The following is a 26011-nucleotide window of genomic DNA, read 5'->3' on the forward strand; positions in this document are numbered from 1 at the left end:
GGATTTCTAATTAAGAAAATGCCCAACAGGGTTGCCTACAGCTGGATCTTATGGATGCATTTTCTCAATGGAGGCTCCCCTGTTCTGATGACTAGCTGGGTCAAGTTGATATAATACTGGCCAGCACAGGTGAGTACATACAGATGAGCAGGTGATATCTCAGGCCAAGCAGCAGCCCTAGCTCTTTCTGTCCTGACAGTCAAAGGGAGTTAGGTCTGCTGTCTTTTCTCTACCTCTTCCACTGGAGCCTCTACTGCTTTAGTGGTCAGTACTCAAGCATTTAGTAAGCATCTCTCACTGCCTAACACTACTACTGTAAACTTCACTCTGGTAAGCCTTCTAGGGGTACGGACCAGAGTGCCTTATTTTCTGTAGTACCTCTTGAGTACCTACAGTATATCAAAGCAAAATAGTCATAAAACTGCCCTGTGTCTATTTACTCTAAATTAAAGCACTCATTCCTGGATAGAGAAAGCACGTAAGTCCCAGACAGCTACAAGATTCATGAGGCCCCTCACTAAGAAAGACTTGGGTAGAATTGTTTCTTTGGTCTGTCTTCAGGTATTTGCTTATATCTCCCTAGGAAAAGTCATGAAACTAAACTAAATGAATGTGTTTTTTATTGACCAAGCACTGGACAGTACACAGAGCTGTAACCTTTTAGCATGAAGAACAAATTTGTATAAATATGATCATTGCCTTCAAGTAGTTTACAATTTAGTTATGAAAAGGTAAATATTCTAAGATTTGAGAAACATTCATAAGCCTACTGGATATTAAGGAGGAAAACAAAAACACAAACACAAAACTAAACAACAAGAAGAATCGGAAAATGCTGTGAACTCTAGTGATTCAGTAATAATTACCCAAGATACATTTGAAAGGACAACTCAGACAGAATGGAAAGAGGGGTGGTTATTCTAGGCTCAGGCAGAAGTGGCAGGTGGAACAATACAGAGAATCGGTATGCAAGGATTCTTTGTCAAGGTGTTATTTTTGGCTCACGGCTGTACAATCTGTCTCTAGTTGTGCACTGATTTTGAGACCACGGAGCAGTAGAACATCACCTCAGTAAGAGCATATGAAGTGTCTACCCACAGTAGACAGGAAGCGAAGCAAGGGGAATGGAGACCAGGTACAACCTTCTAAGGCTTCCTCACAAGGACCTTCTTTCTTCTGGAGGTTTCCACCTTTCCCAGAGCAGCAGCACCTGCTGGGCATCAGGCCCTCAGCACCTGAGCCTGTGGAGGCCATTTCAGACTTCAACCATAACAAGGGGCGATGAGAATTAAAGCTGGCACTGCAGTGCAGAACTGTAATGTACTTAAGGAACTACAAGAGACGCTGGATTTATAAGAAACAAACTGAAATTACGACACTATGTTAAAGGCAGTACTTGAAGAAATGGCAGAGTGGGGAAAGCGAACTTGGTGGTTCCTGAAACTAGATTATTTGTAGAGATCTTCCTAAACAATTATCTAAACGGTCAGTCTTTGACCTTTGACCTTTGTACACAGGAAGCTGCTGACAACAAAACAATGACTTTAATTCAGAATTCTGGGTTACTGTCTTTTGTATCACATGAAATGGCATCTTATTTGCCACTAGTCTGTTTATAGACAAAGAGCCACTCAAATTATCAGCTAGAAGAGCTAGGTAAGAAATAACTCTTCATCTTGAAAAAACAGAACTGATTTAATAATTTACTCAAGTCTAAAAAACTTGTTTCCAATTTTAATGTACTCTATTACACAAAACTTTGCCCACCTTTAAAAATCTTTAAGAAGCATCTATAAGCAGAATTTCTGCATTAGTATTTTAATACTAAGTTATTCAGCTCTGATGACACCAAACATATAAGGGTGTTCTAAGGAAAGCAAAGCTGTGCCAGGATTATTACCATGGCTCTATACCCCTACATAGTCACATTACAACATCATCTCTATTTCAAACTTCAAGGGCCAATACCAAAGTGTTATTATCTGGGAGTACTGGACAATAAAATAGTTTTGTACTTTTTCAATAGAAAGGGGGCTTTAAAAAGCCCAGTAATTTTAAAAGCTAACTAGTATCCCAAATATTGTATTATCTCATGAATAACCTTTATTTCTCAAGTGGGTAAATTCTAGGTCATATAATCACTAATAAAATCTAGTGCAATTTTTTTCTTTTTTTTGGTGTGTATGTAGGTGTGTTAGTGTCCCTCTGTGGCTAAATATTTAGACAAAAGCTTCACATGAACAACTCAGAGCAGCTCTGTCTGTAGTTTTCCGTAACAATGGCAATGTTCTACATTCACTATGAACAATAAAGCAGGTGCTCTTGATGGGCAGGCTACTCGACACTTGGAGTCTGACTAGTGTGACTTAACTACCAAAAATTTCAGCTTTTACTTAGAAAAAATAAAAATAAAAAGACAATAGTCACAGATTCCTGAAGCTACTGTAGATTGGAAAATTTCAGAGAATAACTAAAAACTAAAATAGATACTATGTTAACTGAACTACTTAGCACATCAATATAATGGATACTATTAGTTGCCTACTCAGAACACTTTTAGAAGCTCAGTTTAGGTAGTTTTATTAACTTTCTCTCGGCTTCAATATTGAAATCTTATTAAAACTCCATATGGGGGTAGGATATCTGCAAGAAGGCTCCTAAAGGCACTTACAGCTAAGCCTGATGGCCTGAGTTTGATCTCTGGAACCAACATAGTGCAAGGAGAGAACCTTGCAAATTACGTTTTTACTTCCATATGCATCCAGTGGATCACGTGCAAGAGTACACATACTCATACACACAAATGTGGGGAGAAGTAACAATGTACAGGTTCTGATGATTGTTGTTAGTTCAGAGTGGGCCTGTTGCTGTGGAATAATCGTCTTGTACACTGTAAAGATTTGTCACAATTTGGTTTAATAAAACACTGATTGGCTGGTAGCTGGGCAGGAAGTTAGGTGGGAAAGCAAAACAGAATGTTGGGAAGAGAAAAGGCAGAGTCAAGAAGTTGCCATCCAAACGCAAATGAAGCAAGATGAGAATGCCACATTGAGAAAGGGTACCAAGCCACGTGGCTAAACACAGATAAGAATTATGGGTTAATTTAAGTGTAAGAGTTAGCTAGTAACAAGCATGAGCTACCGGCCAAGCATTTATAAGTAATATTAAGCCTCTGAGTCAGTCAATTGAGAAATGGCTGCTGAATATTTGGGAACAGGCAGATGGGGGAGAAACTTCTGTCTACAGCTAGTGACAGAACAGTTTAAGGAATTGGGGGTGGGGGTGGTTTTAGGAGGGAGGTGAAGGTGGTGGGTGGTGCTGCTGGCTTATTTCCTACCCAAACACATACAACAGAGACTACAGGAAGCTTGACAGTTCTTCAGTAACCAGCCTTGGAGTCACACTAACATGTTAAGGCAGAGCTAGAGCTCTGGAACAAGAAGAGTCTTCTTGCCTTTTAAACTTCTTGTTACTGTCTTTTTCCATTACTGTTAGAGCCAACTTGAGTCCATTTCTGATACCTAAAGCAGAAAGTAATTTACTGGTAAAGTCAGGTGTGTAAAGCAATCATCTGCTACTCCAAGGTGCTCCTAATACACAAAACTACCATCTGTTTGGCTTTCCTCCTCATACTGCTGAACCATTTAAGCAGCATTTATGATATGAAGTCTTTTACACATGAACTGACTAAAGATCATTTTTGAATGAGATTAATGGCACCAGTTGCCCGAATTTCAATCTCACCACTGCTTATAGAATGATTTTAGTTTACACTAGTCTATGTTGTAGATACACTGTGGAGAAAAAGGAAAAATACAAAATGCTTAGTGATCTACTCTCCAAAGTTTGTTTTTAAAAAAGGGTACAGAGGTCAGACAAAGATATATTTGAACTATAGACTAAAGAACAAAAACCCATATACCAGTGAGTCTTTTGATAATACAAAGGTTAATCAATCTGTATGAAAATTAGCAGGGGTCGGTGCACTAGAATATCACATCTCAAAAACCGCCTGGTAGGTTCAAGAAAAAAAAATTAGGTAGTACATAGGGTAAAAGAGTTTCCTAAAATAGGAATGGTACTTTTAGAAGCTAGAAATCCATACAGGTTCTTGCTTTATCATTCATGATAAAAATTATTTTGAAAAAAAAGAAAAAAGAATCAGATTTGAAGATTCTACTTTTGTCCCCAAATACTCTAATGCCTCAGTTTCTTGACCTCTTATCTTTAATGACCTCACCCTCTGATACACCTCAGCTACTCCACTTTATAAACATTTCATACATTTCTGCTGTGGGATGGTCTGTATGTCAAATGTGTTGCTGATTGGTCAATAAATAAATCACTGATTGGTCAGTGGCCAGGCAGGAAGTATAGGCGGGATAAGGAGGAGAATAAAGCTGGGAAGTGGAAGGCTGAGTCAGAGAGACACTGGCAGCCACCACGATAAGAAACAGCATGTGAAGATGCCGGTAAGCCACGAGCCATGTGGCAAGGTATAGATTTATAGAAATGGATTAATTTAAGCTGTAAGAACAGTTAGCAAGAAGCCTGCTGTGGCCATACAGTTTGTAAGCAATATAAGTCTCTGTGTTTACTTGGTCGGGTCGGAGCGGCTGTGGGACTGGCAGGTGAGAGAGATTTGTCTTGACTGTGGGCCAGGCAGGAAAACTCTAGCTACACATTTCCACTGGTAATTATCAATAACTGTACTCCACTATGAACTACTTTGTATCCACAATATCCTACATTTCTGTCACTTCTTCTAGACTGTCATCATTGCAAAGTCTTCCATATTATGCGGTCCTACCTTCATTTAACTTTCTTAGGAAGGATACAAAGCTAGGGAATTACAGTGACATGGGGAAAAGCCTGGGAGATGGAGGAGGCTATGTTCCTGAGACCTTATCTGTTTCAACTATAGAGAAAGGCAGGAAAAAGAGAATGATGAATGCATGCTTCTGGTCAGCTTCCTTTCTCTATGATACAGGCAAGGATCCTAGCAAGAGAATGGTCCACAGTGGACCTGCCTTCCCTACTCAGTTAATGTAATTAAGATAATCACTGACTACATAGCCAAAGGCCATCTCCCAAGTGAGTCTAGACCCTGTTAAGTTGACAACCGTAGCCACCATGGCTCCCTTATTGGGTATGCAATTCTGTGTACAAACTTTGGATTTTCTCTCTCTCTCTCTTTCTCTCTCTCTCTCTCTCCTCTCTCCTCTCTCTTCTCTCTCCCCGTTCCTTTCTTCTCTTTTCAAGACTGGCTCTCCCACAGAGCATAAGCTGGTCTGGGTTTGGGGTTATCCCGGCCTCAGTCTTCTGATGGCAGGATTGTTTTAGCGTGTCTGACTGGATTCATGCTCCCCTTTCTCTTCTCAGTCTACCTTTAATTGGCACTTCTGGCAGTTCCTTTATTCTTTGAGAGTCTCTGGAGTTTAAGAGTATTGTTTTGTTTCTTATTACTTGTTGGCATACTTTCCTAGTGGATGTACCCATCAGCTGTTTTTTCTGTAGATGTAGTCTATGTTAGATGGTACTGGAGATTAGGCTCAGTGTCCTGAGCACACTGGTGGAGTGGTTAGCTACTGAGCTATACCATTAGTTCAGTACACCTCAATCATTCTGTAAGCCAGCTCTACCTGAATATAGAAAACACTTCAATTTGAAAGAATAGGGGTGATTGAAATACCTAGTCATGAACCCCACCCCAGAAAAGTCCCAATGCAGAAGCACAAGAAACAAGAACTATCAAAGCAATGTGACTTGTCCAGAAAATATTCATTCTACAGTACTGAATTCCACTGAGAGTTGGGTACACGGAATCTCAAATAACTCAACAGAATGCTTGTAAGAATGTTCAATAAAGTCTAAGATGACATAAGTAAACTCCTGAATGATTTCAAAGAAAATTAAGTAATCAGTTGAATGAAATAAGGAAGACAGTATAGACTATGAAAGGGGAATTCAACAAAGAAATAGAAACACTGGGGCTGGAGAGATGGCTTGCCCTGCATAAGGAGTTCAGATACCCAGAATCTATGTAAATGCTGGATGGGCATAGTGGGCCATCTGCACTTCCCGCCTGGAAGGAAGGCAGAGAGGGGATCCTCAGAGCGAGATACCTAGTAAGATCCTGCCTCAATGAAAATGGTGAAGAGTGGTTAAGGATGATTCCCAATATTGTCCTTGGGACTCTGGGACTCTACATGCTCAACATGTGCATGCTCACTTGCACACAATGCAAACATGCATATATATAGGCATGCACACCGCACACATGAAAATGGGAAAAACAGATAGTAGAAATTTTACAAAACTTCAATATATCAAATAAAAACTTAGGTGGAAATCCTTACCACTACAACAGATCAAATGGAAGACAGAACATTGGGTCCTTGAAACAAGGTAGATGAATTAGAACAGTCAAAAGTAACAAGAAAGGCAGAACATGTGAGACCTATGGGACAACATTAAAAACCAAGGTGGAAGGGCAAGAATCACACCCAAGGTGTCCTATGGTGTCCACATGCCACACTCATACTCGCTACACAAACACAGACATTCACATAAACACATAGACAGCCCCCAAGGTTTTAAAAATGAAGAAAAAAACCAGTAAATATTGCTGTTTGTGGAAATGGGAATCTTTATACACTGCTGATGAGAATGTGAATCAACTCAGCCAATGTAGAAAAAACTAAAAACAGAACTGCCATATTGATTTAGTGATATCACTCCTGGCAATACACACAAAGAAATACAAACCAATATATTCCAAAGATACCTCCTCATCCATGTTTATTGTGTTTTTACTCACAACAGCCAAATTCTGGAATTAGCCTAAGTGTAAACTAAGAGATAAATGGATGGAGGAAATGTGGTACATATACAAAATAGTTTTGTTTAGCCATAAAGAATGAAACTATGGTGGTGCTGGGGAGATAGTCAGTGGGTAAAGTGTTTGCCTGCATTTGAGAAGACCTGAGTGAGACTTACCAAAACTCATGAAAAAGCCAGGCCCAGTGGTGCCTGTCTCTAATCCCAGTGCCCCTATGATGACATGTGAGAACACAGGAGAATCCCCAAAAACTCAGGCCATGGATATAACAAAGAGACCATGTCTCCAACAAGATGGAAGGCAAGGATTGACAGCCAAGGTTGTATTTTGACTTTCATACTCCTGCCCGCACATGCATACGCACGAAATACTGTCATTTGCCTGGAAATGGTACAACTGACGATCACTATGTTAAGTGAAAAAAGCCTGACCAAGCAAGACAAACATTGCTGTTTGCTCTCATATGTGGATCCCAGCTTTTGCAGATAAAAGCATTTGCATATGTAAACAAGTGTATGCCATGAAAGTGAAGTGGGAGTACCTTAGAAAAGGGACAAGTGGGAGGGAAGAAAGTGAAGGATTTAAAGACACCCTTAAATTAAATGTTGTCAAATGTATACTTAAAAAGGGTTTATGAAATCCATCAAAATGGCAATGACTTTACATCTATATCTGTATCTATAATTTTTTGGCTTTTTGAGACAGGGTTTCTCTGAGTATCAGAGTCCTGGCTGTCTTGGAACTTGCTTTATAAACCAGGTTAGCCTCGAACTCACAGAGATCCGCCTGCCTCTGTCTCCCCAGTGCTGGGATTAAAGACGTGCACCACCACGCCTGGCCCAGCCCTGCTAATAAACATATTTTCTAAAGTCACCTCCACTCTCAGTACAAAATCCACAGCAATATAAAACCAACGGGAAAGTTAGACACAAGCTTGAAACATTTATAACTACATCTAAGTTAAAATAGAGGTTGTTATTGACAATAATTACCTTAAAAGTCAACAGGTAACTGTATCTTCAAAACACTGTAACAACAAACACCGAGATTAGTGTCTGATTAAATATTAGGTACTACAGCCTGGGTTGACATATATTACTCATCACACATAGATTCAATTAAATATTCCTTTCAACTCTAGAAAAAGCCTGTTTTAAAAGAATTTTTTTTCTGCTTGGAAGAGATGTCAACTTTCAGCTCAGCAGTCAGAGTGAAGCAGGAGAACTGTCACTTTCTGTAGTGACTATATAGAGAGACTAAACAAAACTCTACACTTTCTGTCCTCACAGAACAAGATCATTCTTAAGAAGCTCCAACATCTTATCTATATGTTAGAAACTATGTTTCAAAAACTACATTCAATTTAAAAACAGAAACCACACATTTTAAGTTCACCTCTGATATATTCTAGCTTTCTTATAAATGGTTTCAAGCAAATTCTGTTACAGTTTTAAAAAGATACAATTTTTTTTTCTTGGAGATTCAGTTATCCATTACGTATGTACTATGTAGCAGGTGCTGTTTAATGAACCTGAGCTAAATCACCGAGGAACATGATGGATCTAGTCTCAGCAGAGCTCATAATCTGGCAAAGGAATACCCTTAGCCAGCTGTTTTTTTTATCTCTGAACGTGATAACTGGAGTGTTAAGAATTGTAAAAATAATTTTGAAAAATCTATGTGTTGGTAAACTTTCAGTGCTGAGTGTGACCTTCTAGGAGATCCTGTTTGATTATTAGCATAGAGGTCCTGGGTCCAAATCTTGGTTCCACCATTTACTAGACTGACCTTGGCAAACAAACTCAATCCTCATCTGTAAAATAAAGAATCCTAACTGGGTTACACAAGAGAATGAGCAAGGAATGTGTGAAACAGCAGGAAATACCAAAGTATTCAACCCAATTTCCAGAAAACCAGACAATAATGGGGACAAAGGTAACTGTGAGAACACTTTTATCTGGTGCATACAGTTCCTCCCTACTTTAATACTTTCAAGAATCTTTCCTCTATGTCATTTTACATGAGTCAAATTCCTCAAAGAGTAAAGTTTGAATATCTCCTTTATAACATCAATTCATTGTGGGAATCTTATAAACAGGGAGTTAAGAGGCTTTAATTCCATTAAGAGAAAAATGTAAGACATGTGTGGCTGGAGGTCTGCCTGTAATCCCTGCATAAGGTAGGCCTGACACAGCAGGATCATGAGTTTAAGTCCAGCCTGGGCTACATAATGAAATTTTGTTTTTTAAAGTCAAAATTAGGCTTATGTTCTCTAAGATGACAATAGCAATTATGGGGGTGGGGGGGGAAAACAACAAAATAAAACTCAATCATTGGATCCAACAAGCTCCAATGCTTCAATATGCACACAGCACTTTGGGGCTCTAGGTCCCACAAGACCTTTGCATTAGTCAATATTCATGAACGGAAGTTAACTCTTAAACTGGATAATGGCATACAATAAAACACAATCCCAGTTATCTGAAATTGATTTCTCATAGCTGTTAAAAGTAAGCCGTTTAGTTCAAGGTTTATAAAAGAGTCAACAACCTCAGAAGGGCTAATGTCCACAAATTGCAAGCGGGAGCTATATACTACAAACTCTACACCAAAGCCATGTTAATAAAATTGCCTACGAACAAACAGGTAGACGAGCAAAACACACGCTCAAAGCTGCTTTGGACGGGATCAGATTTGCTGAAGATTAATTCAGAATACATTGGAAATCTGATTGTGGTTTTTCCACAACTCCGATGGAGGGATGGCGAGGCACGTTAATGTGCTGGTGTGTAAACTGTCTCACTGCACAAGCAGACCCTAATCTTGAGGTGAAAGCCTGTAACGGTATGCCTCCCTGGAGAGTATGGCACGACAAGGCGATAAGAAATGGCTCGTCGGTCCCAAAGGTGGAGCTGTGGGTTATTTTTGAAAGGACACCCCAACTGCTCCGGACGGAAGAGCAGGGCGTTAAGGATCATAACGCGAGACGGTGTAAAAGGGCACCAGGAGGCGCGAGGTCGGCCAGGACTCCTGAAGGACCTACGACAGGGGTGACCTCTTTCGACTGCCGCCGCCGGCGGTGGGGTCGGGAGTGCTGACGACTCCCGCCTGCACGAGGGAGGCCGCCACCGACCGCCCCGCTGCCGTCAGTCACGCGCCCGCCGTGAAGGTGCCCGCTGGCCCCCTCCCGACGCCCCACTTGCGAACATGGCCCCAGGCTACCTCTCAGGATGTGTGTGTTGGGGGGGCTCTCCACGGAATCCCGCCGCACGGGCCGGAAGAAGCTGCCTCGGCAAGGCGACCCGGCCAAGCGTGGGGCAGGGTGCCGTGTCGCAGGACTCGGGGCGAACGCTCGGCCTCCGCCGCCCAGGCCAGCCGCGCCCACTAGCAACGCGCTCCGACCCTCCCTGCCCGCTCGCAGGGCCACAGGCACGCCGCCGCGCGAGGAACCCTGGGAGTCGTAGTTCCGGCGCGGAGGAAGCCCCGCCCCGCGCCTGACCCTCGAGTTTCTTGATTCCCGGGAGCACTCCCCGGAAGTGACGCAACAAGGCCACGCGTGGCGCCGGCCGGCGTTTCCGCAAACAGAATCGTGGATGACTGTGTAGGTGAGTGTGGCGTTCGGCGTTCTGGCCTTGCCTTGCTTCTTTGTCTTTAGTCTTGCGCGCTGAGAGCCGAGACAGGCCGAACGCCCGGACGCCTGCCTTGGCTGGGCTCGCTTCCCTTTCGCCTCTGGTCTTGGCTTCATGGGGTTTATTGTGCCCGTAGCCGGAAGCGGTGTGAGCACTGCTTGTCTTGAGACGGTGGGCGCTGTTGCTCCTCCAGAGCACACTAGTTCAGGGGAGGAGAAGCTCCAGCGCTTCGGCTCGGGCCGAGGGCCTGTGATGAGGCTGCGATGGGCCGGGTGAGGTGTTGGGAGCCAAAGAGGGTTTGTTCTGTCTGGAGCAGTGCCGTAGGAACCTGAACCAGAGGTTGAGTAGCAGCTGGGCCGGTGAGGGGAACAGATGAATTTAGTTGGAGAACGGCTTGCCTCCCCCTCCCCCACCTCTTCTGTTTCACGCTCTCCCCATCCTGTTTTATTGTCTTGTACCCTGCTCTAGACAGTCAAGGTGGTCCGTCGAGGTCATGCTTGACCGTTAGCTAGCAGGCAGAAACTGGGATGACCAAGAAAGAATGGTTTACTTTAGGGGCCTTACCTAAAGGGGCGAACTTATGGGGGGTCATAGCCAGTGCCCAACCCAACAAGCACGGTTCCGCCCCCTCAAGTAAACCAATGAACAGAGCCAAGTTAATAATGAAAAGCAGAAAGAGGAGATTTACTCTGTGTGGACCCCTTGGGAAGTGGCACCGAGATACCCGTCTGAGAACCCTTCCATCTTTGTGGGTCCTGAAATGAGGGTGAGGTTTAAATAGGAGGCAAGAAAAATGCAGTCTGGCCACGGTGTGGTCCCGCCTACCATTTTGCATCTTTCTCTGGGCTTCAGTCCATTCCTGTAAGATGTTCTTACTCCCGTTGCCTTGCTTCTTTCTTTCCTCTCAGCCTAAGATTCCTAGGGGAAATATTCATTCACAGTCTCTCTTTCTCTCCCGTCTCTCCCTCCCCTTTTCCCCCTCTCTCTCCTCTCTCTCGGTGTTCATTGTTTCAACAATTTAATAGATCAAGAGACCCTGGTATCTCTAGAATATCTTGGTTTCTGTGAGGCAAGTTACAGTGTGATTGCAGCCAGGTCAAAATACCCATCTCCATGTCAGTCTACTTTTTACCATAAATTCCCTTCCCCGTTCTATCAGGACATCTCTCAAGTATTTTCATTATCATTGTTGATAGTTTTATTATAATCATTATTGATGCAAAGCTAAGCATCAAACCCAGAGCCTAGAGAATGCTCTGGTGAACAAGAATTCCTGGAAAGAAGCTGTGACTACAAAGTTGTTGACTGATTTTTAGGATCTGGGTGATTTTTTAGAACTTCAGTGATTCTGATAAGATGGGAATGTTCCAAGTCCAGATCCTACTTATCTTGGCCCATCTGTAGTCTCCTTATTAGCCATTCTGCGCTGTATGCGACGTAATGTGACCATTAGGTAAATCCTTAGGAATGTATAAACAGACCTCTGATTCTGACCAACTAAAAGACCAAGGATTCTGTCAGATAGCATTTAGGTCTTATAGCTGAGATTTCCTTGCTCTTCTGTGACCCCCCCTACCTGACATTTCTGCCAATGTATTTGAGAAGTGTCTGGACTTAAGATTTCCTTTCTTTTGTTACTATAAAACTTACTGGAACTGTTAGCATGTTAGAACATGGAATTTGAGTAACCTAAATCTGTGTCCCTTAGCCATTGTCACACAAATTTGGCTTCAGAATAAACTATCTACTATCCTTTTTTGAGGTAAGAGCTATTGCTATCTTGTATACTAAGTAAAGCGCTCTGTAATTGAGTTGTTTGACATATAATTCTAGACATTCATAACCATTTTATAGTCTTGAATGCTCTATGACAGCTAATCTGTGGAAGTATAGACTGTCCGAATAAATACCAATACTAATTTTAGGCAGCAGTTACAGCTAGCAGTAATATTTTGCATGGTTTCATGATTGTTGTTTTTTTAGTTTGCAGCCAATCTTGGAACTCACTTTGTAGACCAGGCTGGCCTCGAACTCACAGAGATCCATCTGCCTCTGCCTCCCAAGTGCTGGGATCAAAGGTGTGCACCACTGACTGGCGGTTTCATGATTGTAAAAGGAAGTTTCTTTTAGGCATTAAATGGTAGAGAAGTAAGAGTTTTGACAATTGGATGAGCAGTTTTCCTTGATACTGATTTATAGTAGTTACTCTGTAACTTATTTTCCTAGTTGATTTTGTTTCTTCTCTGATTCAGTTGTTCCTCTGTAACATATTTTGGTATTTTGTTACTTTGAGTCAATACTCAAAGTTAGTGAAAACTTTTGTCTCCTGAAATTCTTCCCAGTTTCCCTTGACTTGTTTTCACTAATTTACCTCTTAGTTACTTTTGTATTGCTGTGATAAGGCAGACATTGTGACCAAAGCAGACTTTTAGAAGTGTTTATTTGGGGCTTACAGTTTCAGAGGCTTAAGAGTCCATGACCAGTGGCAGGCAGGCAGGCATAGTTCTGGAACAATAGCTAAGAGTTTACAACTTGATTCAGAAGCACAGGCAAATGGCTATCTGGGAATGGCCTGACTTTTGAAACTATAGAGCCCACTCATGGTGACATGACCTCTACCAAGGCCACACCTGGTCCTTCCCAAACTGTAGCACCGAGATCAAGTATTCAAATATATGAGCCTGTGGGGGCTATTCTCATTCAAACCACTACATGTCTTCATTACTTTTAGAACCTAAAATGTCATGGTCTCTAATTGTTTTGATTTTTGATTTCCCTTTTTCATTTCTTTCAGTAACACAGCTTGATATTTCAGTAGAAGTATTTAAGTTGTGAATTTAGTGATTAGAGTTCACATTGCACTTCTTTGTAGTAGTAGGTTGGCAAATAAATTGAGTGAATAAGTCGACCATTAACAATTCCTTTGTAATAGATGACTTTCTTCCTCCCATTTTACACAAATGCCTTAGAACATACTTGAAAGTGATTTAATGGTTGGTACACTGAAGGCTGAGTCTTCAAGGTGTTCTAAAGCTATCTCCTCTATTTACTTCCTGTACCTTTACAGGGTTCATTATTAAGTAAGGATTTCAAGAGTCTTGACTTTCTGTATTATTTTTGCGTAGTCAGAATACCTAAGCGAGCAACTTAGAGAAAGGAAAGATTTATTTTAACTCATAATTTTGGAGATTTCAGGCCATACTACTTGATTTTGATGATTTGGGGCCTGTGGTAAGGCAGGCCATTATGCTGGTGAGAGTGTGTAAAGGAGGAGGCAGTTTACCTCATGATAGTCAAGAAGTAATTACTGACAACTAGGTATAATTTACATGCATTCTCTAAACAGACTTTACCTCCCTAGAGTCTCTAGAACCTCCCCAAATAGTGCTGCTAGCTGAAGACCAACCAAGCATTCAGCACATAAGCCTGTGGGGGAAATTTCACAAACAGTAACACTGTACTCTAGCTTCAGAGTTCCATGACTGTTTGATAATGCAAATGCTTGTAGCCCACTCTCACTCAGTCCCCACTCTCAGTCCTCACAGTTAGCAGTTCCAGTACTGTTCAGAAGTCAAAGTTCAAAGTCTCTTGACACTCAGGGCAGGCCCTTTGCTGTGAGACACTGTAAGATAAAAAGAAAATTACATGGTAATTCTGGTGGGAACCCAAAAGATTAGAATGCCAGCAGGAATACAGTGAGCCAGGCTTAAGAGGTCTCAGGTCTCAGAACAAGGATGCTTTGGGGAATTGGACTACAGGCCATTCACGCTATGTTCTGGTAAAGAGTTTGTAAAGATTTGTCCCTGCTGTTAAACTTTGTCTCAGGCTAACTTTAAAGACTAATTAATCTAGTGGAAGAAATGTCAACATTCAAGCTATTGCATGCTTTTTTTGTTGTTTTTGCTTTTTGAGATGGGGCTTACTGTGTAGCCCTAGCTGGCCTGGAACTCTATATAGATATGGCTCCAACTCACAGAGATCCTCTGATCTTTGCTAGCCAAGTGCTGGGAGTAAAGGCACATACCACCATGCTCAGCTTGTAGCATGGTTATCAGTAACTACTTCTTACCAGCTTTATAGTGAGAATCAAGAGCAGAAATTTGAAGTTTGATCAAATTACTGTGTTGCAACATATCAGGCCCATATACACATATTGTTTCAAATTCTTTCAAAGGCGGCTGCACCACATTGTCAGGTAGTCACAGTGTAAGCAACCCTACTTCTTTGGTATCAGTCTTAGTTACTTTTTCATCGTTGTGACCAGATACCAGAGAAAGTGATTTAAGGGAAGCAGGATTACTTTGTCTTGTGTTATTTGAGGTTTCAATTTGTGGTGGTTTGGCTTCTTGCACTTGGGCAAAATACCATGGCAACAGTAGCGTGTGACCAAGGAGCTTCACTTTATAGTGATGGACAGGAGGCAAAGAGCAAGTTGTCAAGGATGGCATAACTTTCAGTGGTATCTGTCAAGTGACCTACTTCCTCCAAACTAGTCCCCATGTTCTTGTAATACTACTATATATTTATAACTTCATATATAAGCATTTTTGTAGTCCTGATGTGCACAACCTTTTGACATTATGAAACAATGTCATCTACAAAGTTCATGCTTGAGATTTGCACTGAATAGTTGATGATTTTTTGTTGGGCCACATTCACATCTGTAACAAATGGCCATAAGTGGTCCTGGACTATAGGTTAGACATGCCTGCATAACTGAAATTGTTTTAAACTCCTGAAACTAAATGACCAACTTTATTAAAATTACCTTAGATATTTTTTGTTGTTGTTGTTGTTTTGTTTTTGTTTTTCGAGACAGAGTTTATAGCTTTGTGCCTTTCCTGAAACTTACTTTGTAGATCAGGCTAGCCTTGAACTCACAGAGATCCGCCTGCCTCTGCCTCCCGAGTGCTGGGATTAAAGGCTTGCGCCACCACTGCTGGCGTTTTTTTTTAAATAATTTATTTATTTTTTTATTTTATTTTTATTTATTTGTTTTGCCTGCATGTATGTCTGTGTGAGGGTGTCAGATCTTGGAGTTACAGTTGCCAGGTGGGTGCTGGGAATTGAACCCGGGTCCACCAGAAGAGCAGTCGGTGCTCTTAACCACTGAGCCATCTCTCCAGCCCCCTTAGATCTTAACATTAGTGTTTATAAATAATACCTTCTTTTCTTGCCATTACAGTGTTGATTCATGAGTTTTTGCTGTCAGTTCAAGTAACTAGAAATGGAAAGTTCTGTAAAAGCAGACAAACATGAAAAGATGTCTTTTGACAAGGCAAAAGTGTCCATAGATTCTGAAACAGCATCCCCTCCCAGTGTTAATGAGTCCATTGCTGCATCTGGGCCGAGGCTTTCTGAAAAGACACCTGCGTGCCAGCAGGCAGATAAACCAAGAATGAGGAAAGAGTTTGAAGATGATCATGCAGAGGAGAATTCAAGTTACGTGGAGGATTCTCCAGCCAAGAAAAGAAAACTTGATGTGGAAATCATCTTAGAGGAAAAGTGCACTGGCGATGATGGAGGCGTTTCAAAGAAAAGGAAACTGGAGGGGGGTGATGTTTCCGAAGATGAACCTTCCTCTGGAGAGGTCACCCAGAGAAAGAGAAAACTACAATCGGAGGATACTCCAGAAAAGCGGAAAGTATGCTTTGTGTATTTTATCTGTAATTCAGTGTGTTAGCCAGAAGTATGGAACAGTCGTGGGGATACATATGTATCTTAAGGCACAATAGACTCTTAAAATTAAAATTTTGTTAAGGTGAAAGTTGTGCTGTTAACATTTTCATGTTATTTTGGAACTCCTATTTGTCCAGAACCTTGAAAGGTAGTTTCTGTAGTTTGCTTTTTACTAATTTTTTTTTTTTAAAAGATGGCAGTATGTGGCCCACTTGATTTACCCTTTGTCCTTTTTTTCCCTCTCTTTTTTAAAGATTATTTATTTTATGTGCATTGGTGTTTTGCCTCAATGTATGTCTGTGTGAGGGTTTTGGATCTCCTAGAACGGAGCACAGACGGTTGTGAACTGCCATGTGGGTGTTGGGACTTGAACCTGGGCCCTCTGGAAGAGCAGCCAGTTCTCTCAACCACTGAGCCATGTCTCCAGCCCCCTCATTGTCCTTTTTTTATCAGGTGTTTCAAAGTGTTGCCTAATGATCACTTAAAGTAATAAATGTTAAAATTGTGCCCAACTTTACTCTCCATTATTAATGTGCTACACTATAATTGTTTACAGCTTCTAGTATGATTTGCATAGTTATTTAGTATAATTTTGGTTAAGTTGATGTAAAAGGCTGATATAGAGCAAGTGGTAACAAACATTTACCATATTGCAAAGGATTCTGAGGCTGAGTCTGGGATTGGCGAGAAAGACTACTTTACAAATTAGTAACGTTTGTTATCAGGCCTGAAGAAGAAAGTAGCAGGCCAGGCTTTCACCAGTGGTGTCCTTGTGAAAAGGTGAGCTAATATGTTAAACGTGGGTTTTAAGACTTAGACTGGCAGATTTTTTTTTTCTAGTAAAAATGTATCCTTAAATTTGATACGTAAAGTAAACAAAGAATTAGGTCCTTTGAAAAGGGAGATAGCAGATGCTGGAGGCCTTTACCTACTATGGAATTTTTGTAGAGTGCCTAAGGTTTTACTAAATGCAGATAGAAAATTGTTGTATTAGATTAATAATGTGTAATAAAAGTCACTGATATTGAGTATAACATTCTAAATTCTAACTCATATACATTATGTAATCATAACAATAATTTCCTACTGATATTAAAGTATAGTAGCTTATTTCTCTTACTCCCTTTTAAGAAGTTTATCTATTGACTGTAATTTATTGTTGAATAAATCAAAACTCTGGAAAAAGAGTAGTTTCCTTAAAACATGTAGCCTTAAATTATATAGGTGAGGATCACAATGAAGACTTTAAGCTGGGAGACTTTCCATAAAGAATTGGAGACACCTCTTAGGTACAGTAGTAACTGCTGTATTACTGTGGGGCCAGCCATCGCTCTGTGAAATGCCCTTCAGTTGGGTTTGCTCCTTCCGCAGTCAGGTGGTCTGGGGCCTTTGCTTACTTTCTAGGTCATGCTCTAACCCTTGACTTTTGTCCTTTTGGTTTCAGAAGCTGGAGGAAGGTCACAGCTCTGCCGTTGCTGCCCACTATAACGAGCTTCAGGAAGTGGGGCTGGAGAAGCGCAGTCAGAGTCGCATTTTTTACCTGAGAAACTTTAATAATTGGATTAAAAGTATTCTTATTGGTATGATTGGTTTTTACCCTTTAGTTAAGAGATTTAAAATTTGATTGAATTATATTTTACAGGCTGGACATTGAAGCCAAGGGTGCATGCATTGGAAGTGCTCTCCCGAGCTGATCCACAGCCCATTTCTTTGTTGTTGTTTTTTCTCCTCTCTTTTTTTAATCATATTTCAAGCTTCAAAGGCTGTTATTTGTTTTTCATTTTGTGATCACACTTTGGCTTTAAAAAGCTAGAGAGCCGCCGGGCGGTGGTGGCGCACGCCTTTAATCCCAGCACTCGGGAGGCAGAGCCAGGTGGATCTCTGTGAGTTCGAGGCCAGCCTGGACTACCAAGTGAGTTCCAGGAAAGGCGCAAAGCTACACAGAGAAACCCTGTCTCCAAAAAACCAAAAAAAAAAAAAAAAAAAGCTAGAGAGCCAAATTCTTGTTTGCTGTTGGTTAATGGTATTGGAAATTAATGATGTTGAGTTGATAGTAAGTTAAATAGGCTTTCATCTGACAGTGTGCTTCTTTATACCTATAGTTAATGGTCCCCAAGGCTGTTACACAGTTGTCTTACTCTAATAGTTTTAGTGTGGTGGCACGTGGGATTGAACATTGAGTTTTTGTTATGTCAGGGAAAGACAGTGTAATGATGAGTCTACCTACAAGCCTTCAGTGAATTGGCATCAGTTATCATAGAGCTTGTTTCTCTTACGTGCTTTCTTGGGAAAAATAATGTTTACTTTGAGAATTGGTAAAGACATACAGCTTTGGAGCTAACATTTTTGTCCATGGAAACTCACCTTTCAAATTAAAATGGAAATGAATAGAGAAAATAGGATTTAGAATGTAGTATTCCTTTCTCTAGTTAAATCAAGTTTTTTTGTTTTTCTTTTCTTTTTGTCTGATTTTTTTGATTCAGACAAGTAAAGTTTAATGGGAATTCTGGCAAGTTGACTTTATGTTTATGCACTTAACATGTCATTTTGTTATTTTGGTGAATAAGTATAAGATTCATGGCAGAAACTTAAATATGGAATACTTATGGTGCTATTTAAATCTATATTGAAAGGCAGAAATATTTGTACTGAATATTTTAGCTACCCAAATAGTACATACACAAATTATAGAGTACACAAAGTAATAAAACAGGAAAAATAAGTATAAGATTCATTATTGTATCAAGTTTTAGTACTGCTGAATACTTCATTTATCTCATACTATTAATAAGCCTTTGAAACCATTGTTTGAACTTTTGCTTGTTTAGGAGGTAAAAGATGTTATAGTTTTGGGGTATTTCTTAAGCCTGACTATAGAGAATAGGAATCAATTACTATTATCTGTAACTACTTCAGTTTAAATATGTATGAAGTTAAACATTGGCTTATGGGAAGAAATACAAATTAGTTTCTCTCATCACAAATGTAGCTTTTTTTAAAAAAATTAGAACTTAAATATTATGTAATGTTGACTCAAATTTTGAAAATAGCCTTCAAAAAACCACTTTACCATTGTAAATGGTATATGTGTACCCTTTAATGCTAGCGCTCAGGTTGTTCCTATGTTAGATTTTGGAATACAGATTACAATATATAATACGTTAATGTGTTACATATAGTTCATATGCTTTGTCAGACAGAAGTTAGTGGGTTTTAAAGAAGTGGCTGTAGTAAAAAGAGATGCAGTGTGATTGATTTCTTTCTTTTTCAGGGGAATTTTTAGAAAAGGTACGACAAAGAAAAAATCGTGATCTCACTGTTTTGGACCTGGGATGTGGAAAAGGTGGAGATTTGCTCAAGTGGAGGAAGGGGAGAATTAGCAGGCTGGTGTGTGCTGGTAAGACAGATACTGACATAGTAAAGAATTACTTTGGGGGCCAGTGAAATGGCTAGGGGGGGAGTAGAAGCACTTGCCATGCAGGTCTGCAGCTTGAGTTCAATCCCCGGACACCACGTAAGGTGGAAGGGAAGATGCTTGCTTGTGCTTGGTGTCGCCCTTGCTCATACACACATGCATATGGTGACAGTAATAATAGCTGAGTAACTGATGAGTGTTAACGATCAGAATTGTTTTAGTCAGTTAGGTGAATGGGGAACTAGAAGGTTCTCCTTGCTAGCATGATGCTAAGATATCTTAAGGCAACTTTTCTCCTGAGACCTATGCATATGATAAATGTTTTGAAAAATTCGTTGTCTTTCCTGATGGTTTTGTTACAGTTAATGTTAACTTGTCCTTCCCAAAAGGAAAGATATATTTTTGTTGTTGTTATTATTATTATTATTATTATTATTATTATTATTATTATTATATTATTCCCACCAGGCATCATGTTCTGCTTGATGGGTTGCAGGAAGTATAACAGCATTGTCTCCAAAAGTACTGCTCAAATCAGTCGTTTCTTTCCCACTTTTTTGTTTTATGAGCCTTATATACTAAAAATATTACTGAAGAATTAATGATTCTTTGTGTGGCTATAGCTGTTGATGTTTGACCATGTTAGAAATTGAGGCTGTGATTTTCAATTCATACAAATAAAGTTTAATGGGAATTCTGGCAAGTTGACTCTGACATGTGTTTCTACAGTTAATGTGTCATTTTGTTACTTTGGTGACTAAGCAGTTGAAAGGTAGTGGTAGCCTTTTCAGATAATTGTAGTTATTCATCTTTGGTGAGCAGTCAACAAGTGGCAGTCTGATAAGGTTAGTTATAATGTGCAATCTGAAGCCTTATTGACAGATGTTACATATTCCTTACTTCACACTCACTGGTCTGTCTTACAGTTTCAGAATGGTTTTATAATACCTAGAAAATGCTGTGACTGACGTCAAGTTTAACAGGAATCTTAACAGTTCTTATTAATAAAATCAAACCCGAGGCCAGTTATTGGGGTCAATGCTGGTAGATCAGAGAGACAGAACAAGCCACAGCTATCTCACCTTGCCAATTCCTCAGCTGGTCCTGTTTCCTCAGACTGGAAGCCTCTGAGTCCTCATTCAGAATGAATCTCAGCTGAACTGTGTTGCTCCAAAGCCTGAAAGCTTAACCAGGCCAAATGCTTAACCAGCCAAATGCTGCTAGTTTTTGGTCCTCAACGCCTTATAAACCTTTCTACTTTCTACCACCACTCCCTGGGATTAAAGGCGTGAGTCACCATGCCTGGCTGTTTCCAATGCGGCCTTGAACTCACAGAGATCCAGAGGGATTTCTGTCTCTGGAATGCTAGGATTAAGGGCGTGTGCTACCACTGCCTAACCTCTATGCTTAATATTGTGGCTTTTCTGTTCTCTGACCCCAGATAAGTTTATTAGGATACACAATATTTTGGGGAACACAATACCACCACAGTCAAGAAATCAAATTTGCTTAATATTACCAGTCACAAAAGTGATTGATACAAGGGTTTTCTTTCTTTCTTTTTTTCCTTCTTTCCTTTCTTTCTTTCTGTATTTATTTTTTTTTTACTTGAAGTCAAATTTTATCTCTGGTAACAAGTACTATGCATTGTGTCCCTTAAAATGACCCTGTTCATCTTCGAAAATACATGTATAATAGTCAGAGTTTGAGAGTCATTCTTTTTTTTTTTTTTTAAAGATTTATTTATGCCTGACCGTGGTGGCGCACGCCTTTAATCCCAGCACTCGGGAGGCAGAGCCAGGCGGATCTCTGAGTTCGAGGCCAACCTGGTCTACAGAGTGAGATCCAGGACAGGCTCCAAAGCTACACAGAGAAACCCTGTCTCGAAAAACCAAAAAAAAAAAAGATATATTTTATTGTGTATACCGTGTTCTGCCTGCATATGTGCCTGCAGGCCAGAAGAACGCATCAGATCTCATTATAGATGGTTGTGAGCCATCATGTGGGTGCTGGGAATTGAACTCAGGACCTTTGGAAGAGCAGCCAGTGCTCTTGACCTCTGAGCCATCTCTCCAGCCCGAGAGTCATTCTTTCAAGTTAAAGTGACTTATTTCAAACACATGACCAGTATTAGCTGTAGCAAGCTTTTTCTTTTGGGCCACCAATCAGCTTCTAACTCATGACAAGGAGACTTATTATTAGTTTTGAATGCTTGGTCTAGCTTAGGCTTGTTTTTGGCTAGCTCTTTTAACTTCAGTTAACCTGTTTCTTTTTATCTACCTTTTGCCTTGGTACTTTTTACTTTTCTTTCCTTCTGTATATCTTTATTTTACTGCTTCTCTTGGCTAGCTGGCTGGCTGGCTGGTGCCTGGCTTCTTGCTCCCGAGGTGTGATCGCCCTTGTTCTCGTCTCCTCCTCCTTCCTCTTCTTCTCTCCAGCCTAAATTTCTCCTCCTATTTATTCTCTTTGCCTGCCAGCTCCACCTATCCCTCTCCTGCCTAGCTATTTATTAGACCAATCAGGTACCTTAAGCAGGCAAGATAAAACAAATGCAACACACCTTTACATAATTAAACATACATCCTCACATTGTTAAACAAATGCAGCATAAACGAATGTAACATACCTTCACATAGTTAAAGTAATATTCCACAACAATTAGCTCACAACTCAGAAGGCATATGCTAGGTGCTGCTGGTAACAAGAGAAGTTTGCTCCATACTTTACCATGGTGATGTTCAGAGATAGGAATCAAATGGCCAAGATTGACTTCTTACTGCTTTATGAAGGATATTCTAAATGAAAACTGGCTTTCCCTACTGGCATGTGATAGTGAAGAACACAGGACACCTACACAGTAGCCATCATCTCTCTGTCTGTCACGAGTGCAAATCTGAAAGCAGGGACGAGAACAGAAACATTTCAGTGTGAAAACAGTAACTTGGTATTTACAAAATGAGCTTGTAGATGGTGTTAAGTTTTATAGTTCAAATTGGAATCTAAGTTGTCTGCCTCATATTTTAAATGAGCCTTTAAAACCTGGGGCTGGCAAGATTGTCAGGCATCAAAGCCCTTGCTGCCTCAGCCTGACAACTGAGGTTGGATCTCTAGGTCCCATGACGAAGGGAGAGAAGCAGTTCCTGAGAGCTGTCCTCTGACTTCCACGCACCTAATAATGATGATAAAACTGATCATCCGGCACTTGCCCAGCATAAGTACTGTGAAGAAAGCCTTTGTCTAAAGGAACTAGATGGAACCCCACAGCCATTTCCTTGTCATATGCCTGAATTTCATGCCCCACCCGCCCCAGCTTATCAGTCGAGTTGTTATTTTGTGTTAATACTTACTAATACGCTTTACCTTTCTAGATATTGCTGATGTTTCTATGAAACAATGTCAACAGCGTTACGAAGACATGAGATGTCGTCGTGATAATGAATATATTTTTAATGCAGAGTTTATAACTGCTGATTGTTCAAAGGTATAGACTCTTTGTTTTAATTTTGAGATTTATTTTTTTATTTTATGTGGATAAATGTTTGCCTGTGTATGTGTTATGTGCACCACATGCATGCTTGGTACCTTTGAAGGCCAGAAGAGGGTATCGAATCCCCTGGAACTGGAAGTAAGAACAATTATAAGCTGCCATGTAGGTTCTTGGAATCAAACCAGAATCCTCTCCAAGAGCAGCAAGTGCTCTTAACTGCTGAGCCATCTGTGCAGCCTCATCGTTTAAAATTTGTTTTCTCCCTACGGTGTTGGGGATCCAAGGCAGGGCCTCGTGCATGCTGCATCTTCCATTTATAAAACTGACTCATTTGTTAAAATGTGTGTGAAGCATTAAAAATCTTAAGGCATGCATTTTCAGTTTCTACTGGAAATGTATCCTTGGGTACTTTTAGGAAAGGTTTACCTTTAGTAATTGGATATTTGAAATCCCTTCATTACTTTTTGATTTGGTCAGGATTTTTTTTTTAATAGTTATACCTTAGTGTCCCCAGAAGCTCAAAGTCACATGTATGAAGTGACATAATATTTGTGGGTAACTGCACACATACTCATGCATTTTTAAAGCGTGTTTAGATGATTTTATTACTGTATCTAATGCAGTGAAAGTGCTACATAACTAGTCACACTGTATTGTTTAGGAAGTAAGCGTCAAGGAAAAGAAGTCTACAGATTTGTTTAAACAATAAATTTTCCTCTTTCGTATCTTCAGTTGATCGTTGGTTGACTTCACTGTTGAAGAACGTAAGGATATGAAGGGCTGCTTTATTCTGTAATAGACCTGTACTTAAAAGTGTGTTTGCTTCAACTTGTGTTTTATAAGGGGGGTTTCCCGTCATGCTGGGATCACTGTGTGTTTTCTACCTTCCATTTGTTTCTGAAATTCTGAACTGAATGGATGTCTCACTGGGAACTTGATGTTCTTTGTCTTTAAGTATTATATTTTAAAACGTTTAAGTGGTACATGTTTAGTAGTCATATTTTGTTTGCAGCCTTGAAAATGAGGATGAAAAAAACGAATGCTGTTAAAATAGTTCATACTTCAGCACTATATCCTTTAGATGCCAAAGGCTGAATGTTTTTTGTTTTTTATTACCCAAGTTATTGAATGTCAGTTTATTTTAGCTCTCAAGACCAACTGAAATGTTACATAGCATTTTAATTATTTCTATGTCTGTGAGTATAGTGTGCATGTGTGTGTGTCAGAATGGAGTTTCATATGTGACAGAGATGCCACTGGAGGCAGAGGGCTCCGGTCTTCACCTTCCACTTTGTTTGAGATGAAGCCTCCCTTGTTTGCTTCTGTTCTTTATATCCCAGGCTAGTTGGCCTGTGAGCTTCCAGAGGATTTTCCTTTGTCCACCTTATCTCAGGAGAATGGTGGGGCTGCTGACCCATCCTACCATGTCCTGATTTACCTATATCCCAGGAACCCAAAGTCAGGTTGTCAGGCTTGCAGGACAAGCACTTTTACCTACCGAGTTATCTCTCTGGCCTGACATATATTTTAAACATGATTTCAGAATCCCCAGATTTTAAAACACTATGAAAATCAGAATCATGATTATTTTATATGTATGTGTTGGGTGGGTGGGGGAGGACATCCTCATGTGGATGCATATGTGTGTATTGGCCAGGTGTTGACTTCAGGGGTTGCTCTTCGTTTTCTGAGCAGAATTTCTCCCAGGGGCCTTGGGATCCTCGATTAGGCTGGCTGGCTGGCCAATAAGCTTGTGCTACTGCTTCTCTGTCCCCACTGTTGAAATTACAATCACACAACACTGCACCCAGTTTTTTTACATTGGTTCTGGGCAGCTAACTCAGAAACTTTGACTTGTGCGTTCTATGCAGACCCGCAAATTGTTTTCGGCCAGGGTAAGAACGCTCCTTTTAAATAAAATGGTCCTTGTTAAAGTATGTACATGACAAGAAACGGAAATCTATCGGTGCTGTCAGGGAATGTGTACTTTAAGAACCCGACATTCTAATAATTTCCGAAAGCCACTGTTAATCTACGTTGTATTCGTGTGGAATCTAAACCTTTTACATTTGTTGCAGGAACTTTTGGTTGAAAAATTCCGTGATTCAGAAATGCGCTTTGACATCTGCAGCTGCCAGTTTGCCTGTCATTACGCCTTTGAGTCCTTGGAGCAGGCTGATATGATGCTTCGAAATGCTTGTGGAAGGCTTAACCCTGGGGGCTATTTTATTGGCACCACGCCCAATAGCTTCGAACTGATGTAAGTAACTTGACTCCAATTAAAATTAGTCAGATAACTTTAAAAATTGCATCATGTGGTTTTTCACATGCATGATTTGATTGATAGGATCAAAAATGTTAATCATAATTCTTTTATTTTGGTTGTGGAATAACCCTGATAGAAGACGCCTTGAGGCTTCAGAAACAGAATCATTTGGAAATGAAATATACACTGTGAAATTCCAGAAGAAAGGAAGTTATCCTTTATTTGGCTGCAAATATGACTTCAACTTGGAAGGTGTTGTGGATGTCCCTGAATTCTTGGTCTATTTTCCATTGCTAACTGAGTAAGAATGTCTTGATCTGTTGCTTTTTCTCTCCCCTCATCCCTTCTCCTAAGGGGACAAAAGTAATGTTGCTATTCATACTGTATTTTAAATGCAACCCCAAGAAAAAGCCTTGGCTGCAGAAGTGGTATCCACTTTGAATAGCTTTCTTTCCTAAGAGAAGGGAGCCAGCCGCTTCTACTCAAGGTAGAAGGTAACTGACCCTATAGGTAGCAGACACCACTTTGATAATAGAAAAATGAGAAAGTCTAAGATCCTCCCTTTGAAAGAGCTTATCAAAATTTGTGTTTCAGTACTGCCCATGGAGTAGTTGTTTTGTTTTGTTTATTTTTCCTTTTTCTTTCTTTTTTTGAGACACGGTCTCTATTATGTAGTCCTGGCTGTCCTGGAACT

General features: G+C 40.3%; 2 protein-coding genes across 4 annotated transcripts in view; one reads left to right on the forward strand and one right to left on the reverse strand.

The window, feature by feature from the left end:
- The window catches only part of Fam210a (family with sequence similarity 210 member A), a 39030-nt gene extending 28784 nt beyond the window's left edge, over nt 1–10246 (reverse strand). The window contains exons 1-2 of one of the 2 annotated variants that reach the window (XM_052742426.1): nt 10064–10246; nt 7834–7868 (exon numbers count right to left, since the gene is read on the reverse strand). The gene's annotated coding sequence lies outside the window, so the exon portion shown is untranslated. The remainder of the gene's footprint in view (nt 1–7833; nt 7869–10063) is intronic. The other variant, XM_052742425.1, reaches the window with a different exon arrangement.
- An 89-nt stretch (nt 10247–10335) lies between these two features.
- Nucleotides 10336–26011, forward strand: part of Rnmt (RNA guanine-7 methyltransferase) — a 30368-nt gene continuing 14692 nt past the window's right edge. Inside the window, exons 1-7 of one of the 2 annotated variants that reach the window (XM_052742409.1) lie at nt 10336–10446; nt 15656–16114; nt 17594–17729; nt 19421–19546; nt 22933–23045; nt 25130–25311; nt 25454–25618. In XM_052742409.1, the coding sequence (XP_052598369.1) occupies nt 15698–16114; nt 17594–17729; nt 19421–19546; nt 22933–23045; nt 25130–25311; nt 25454–25618 (1139 nt within the window). In that variant the 5' untranslated portion in view covers nt 10336–10446; nt 15656–15697. Of the gene's footprint in view, nt 10447–10866; nt 12233–15655; nt 16115–17593; nt 17730–19420; nt 19547–22932; nt 23046–25129; nt 25312–25453; nt 25619–26011 lie in introns of those variants that run through there. The other variant, XM_052742410.1, reaches the window with a different exon arrangement.

The sequence above is a fragment of the Peromyscus californicus genome, unplaced genomic scaffold (assembly GCF_007827085.1).
Source record: "Peromyscus californicus insignis strain IS unplaced genomic scaffold, ASM782708v3 Scaffold_17__1_contigs__length_78620276, whole genome shotgun sequence".
In the NCBI taxonomy this organism is placed as follows: domain Eukaryota; kingdom Metazoa; phylum Chordata; class Mammalia; order Rodentia; family Cricetidae; genus Peromyscus; species Peromyscus californicus.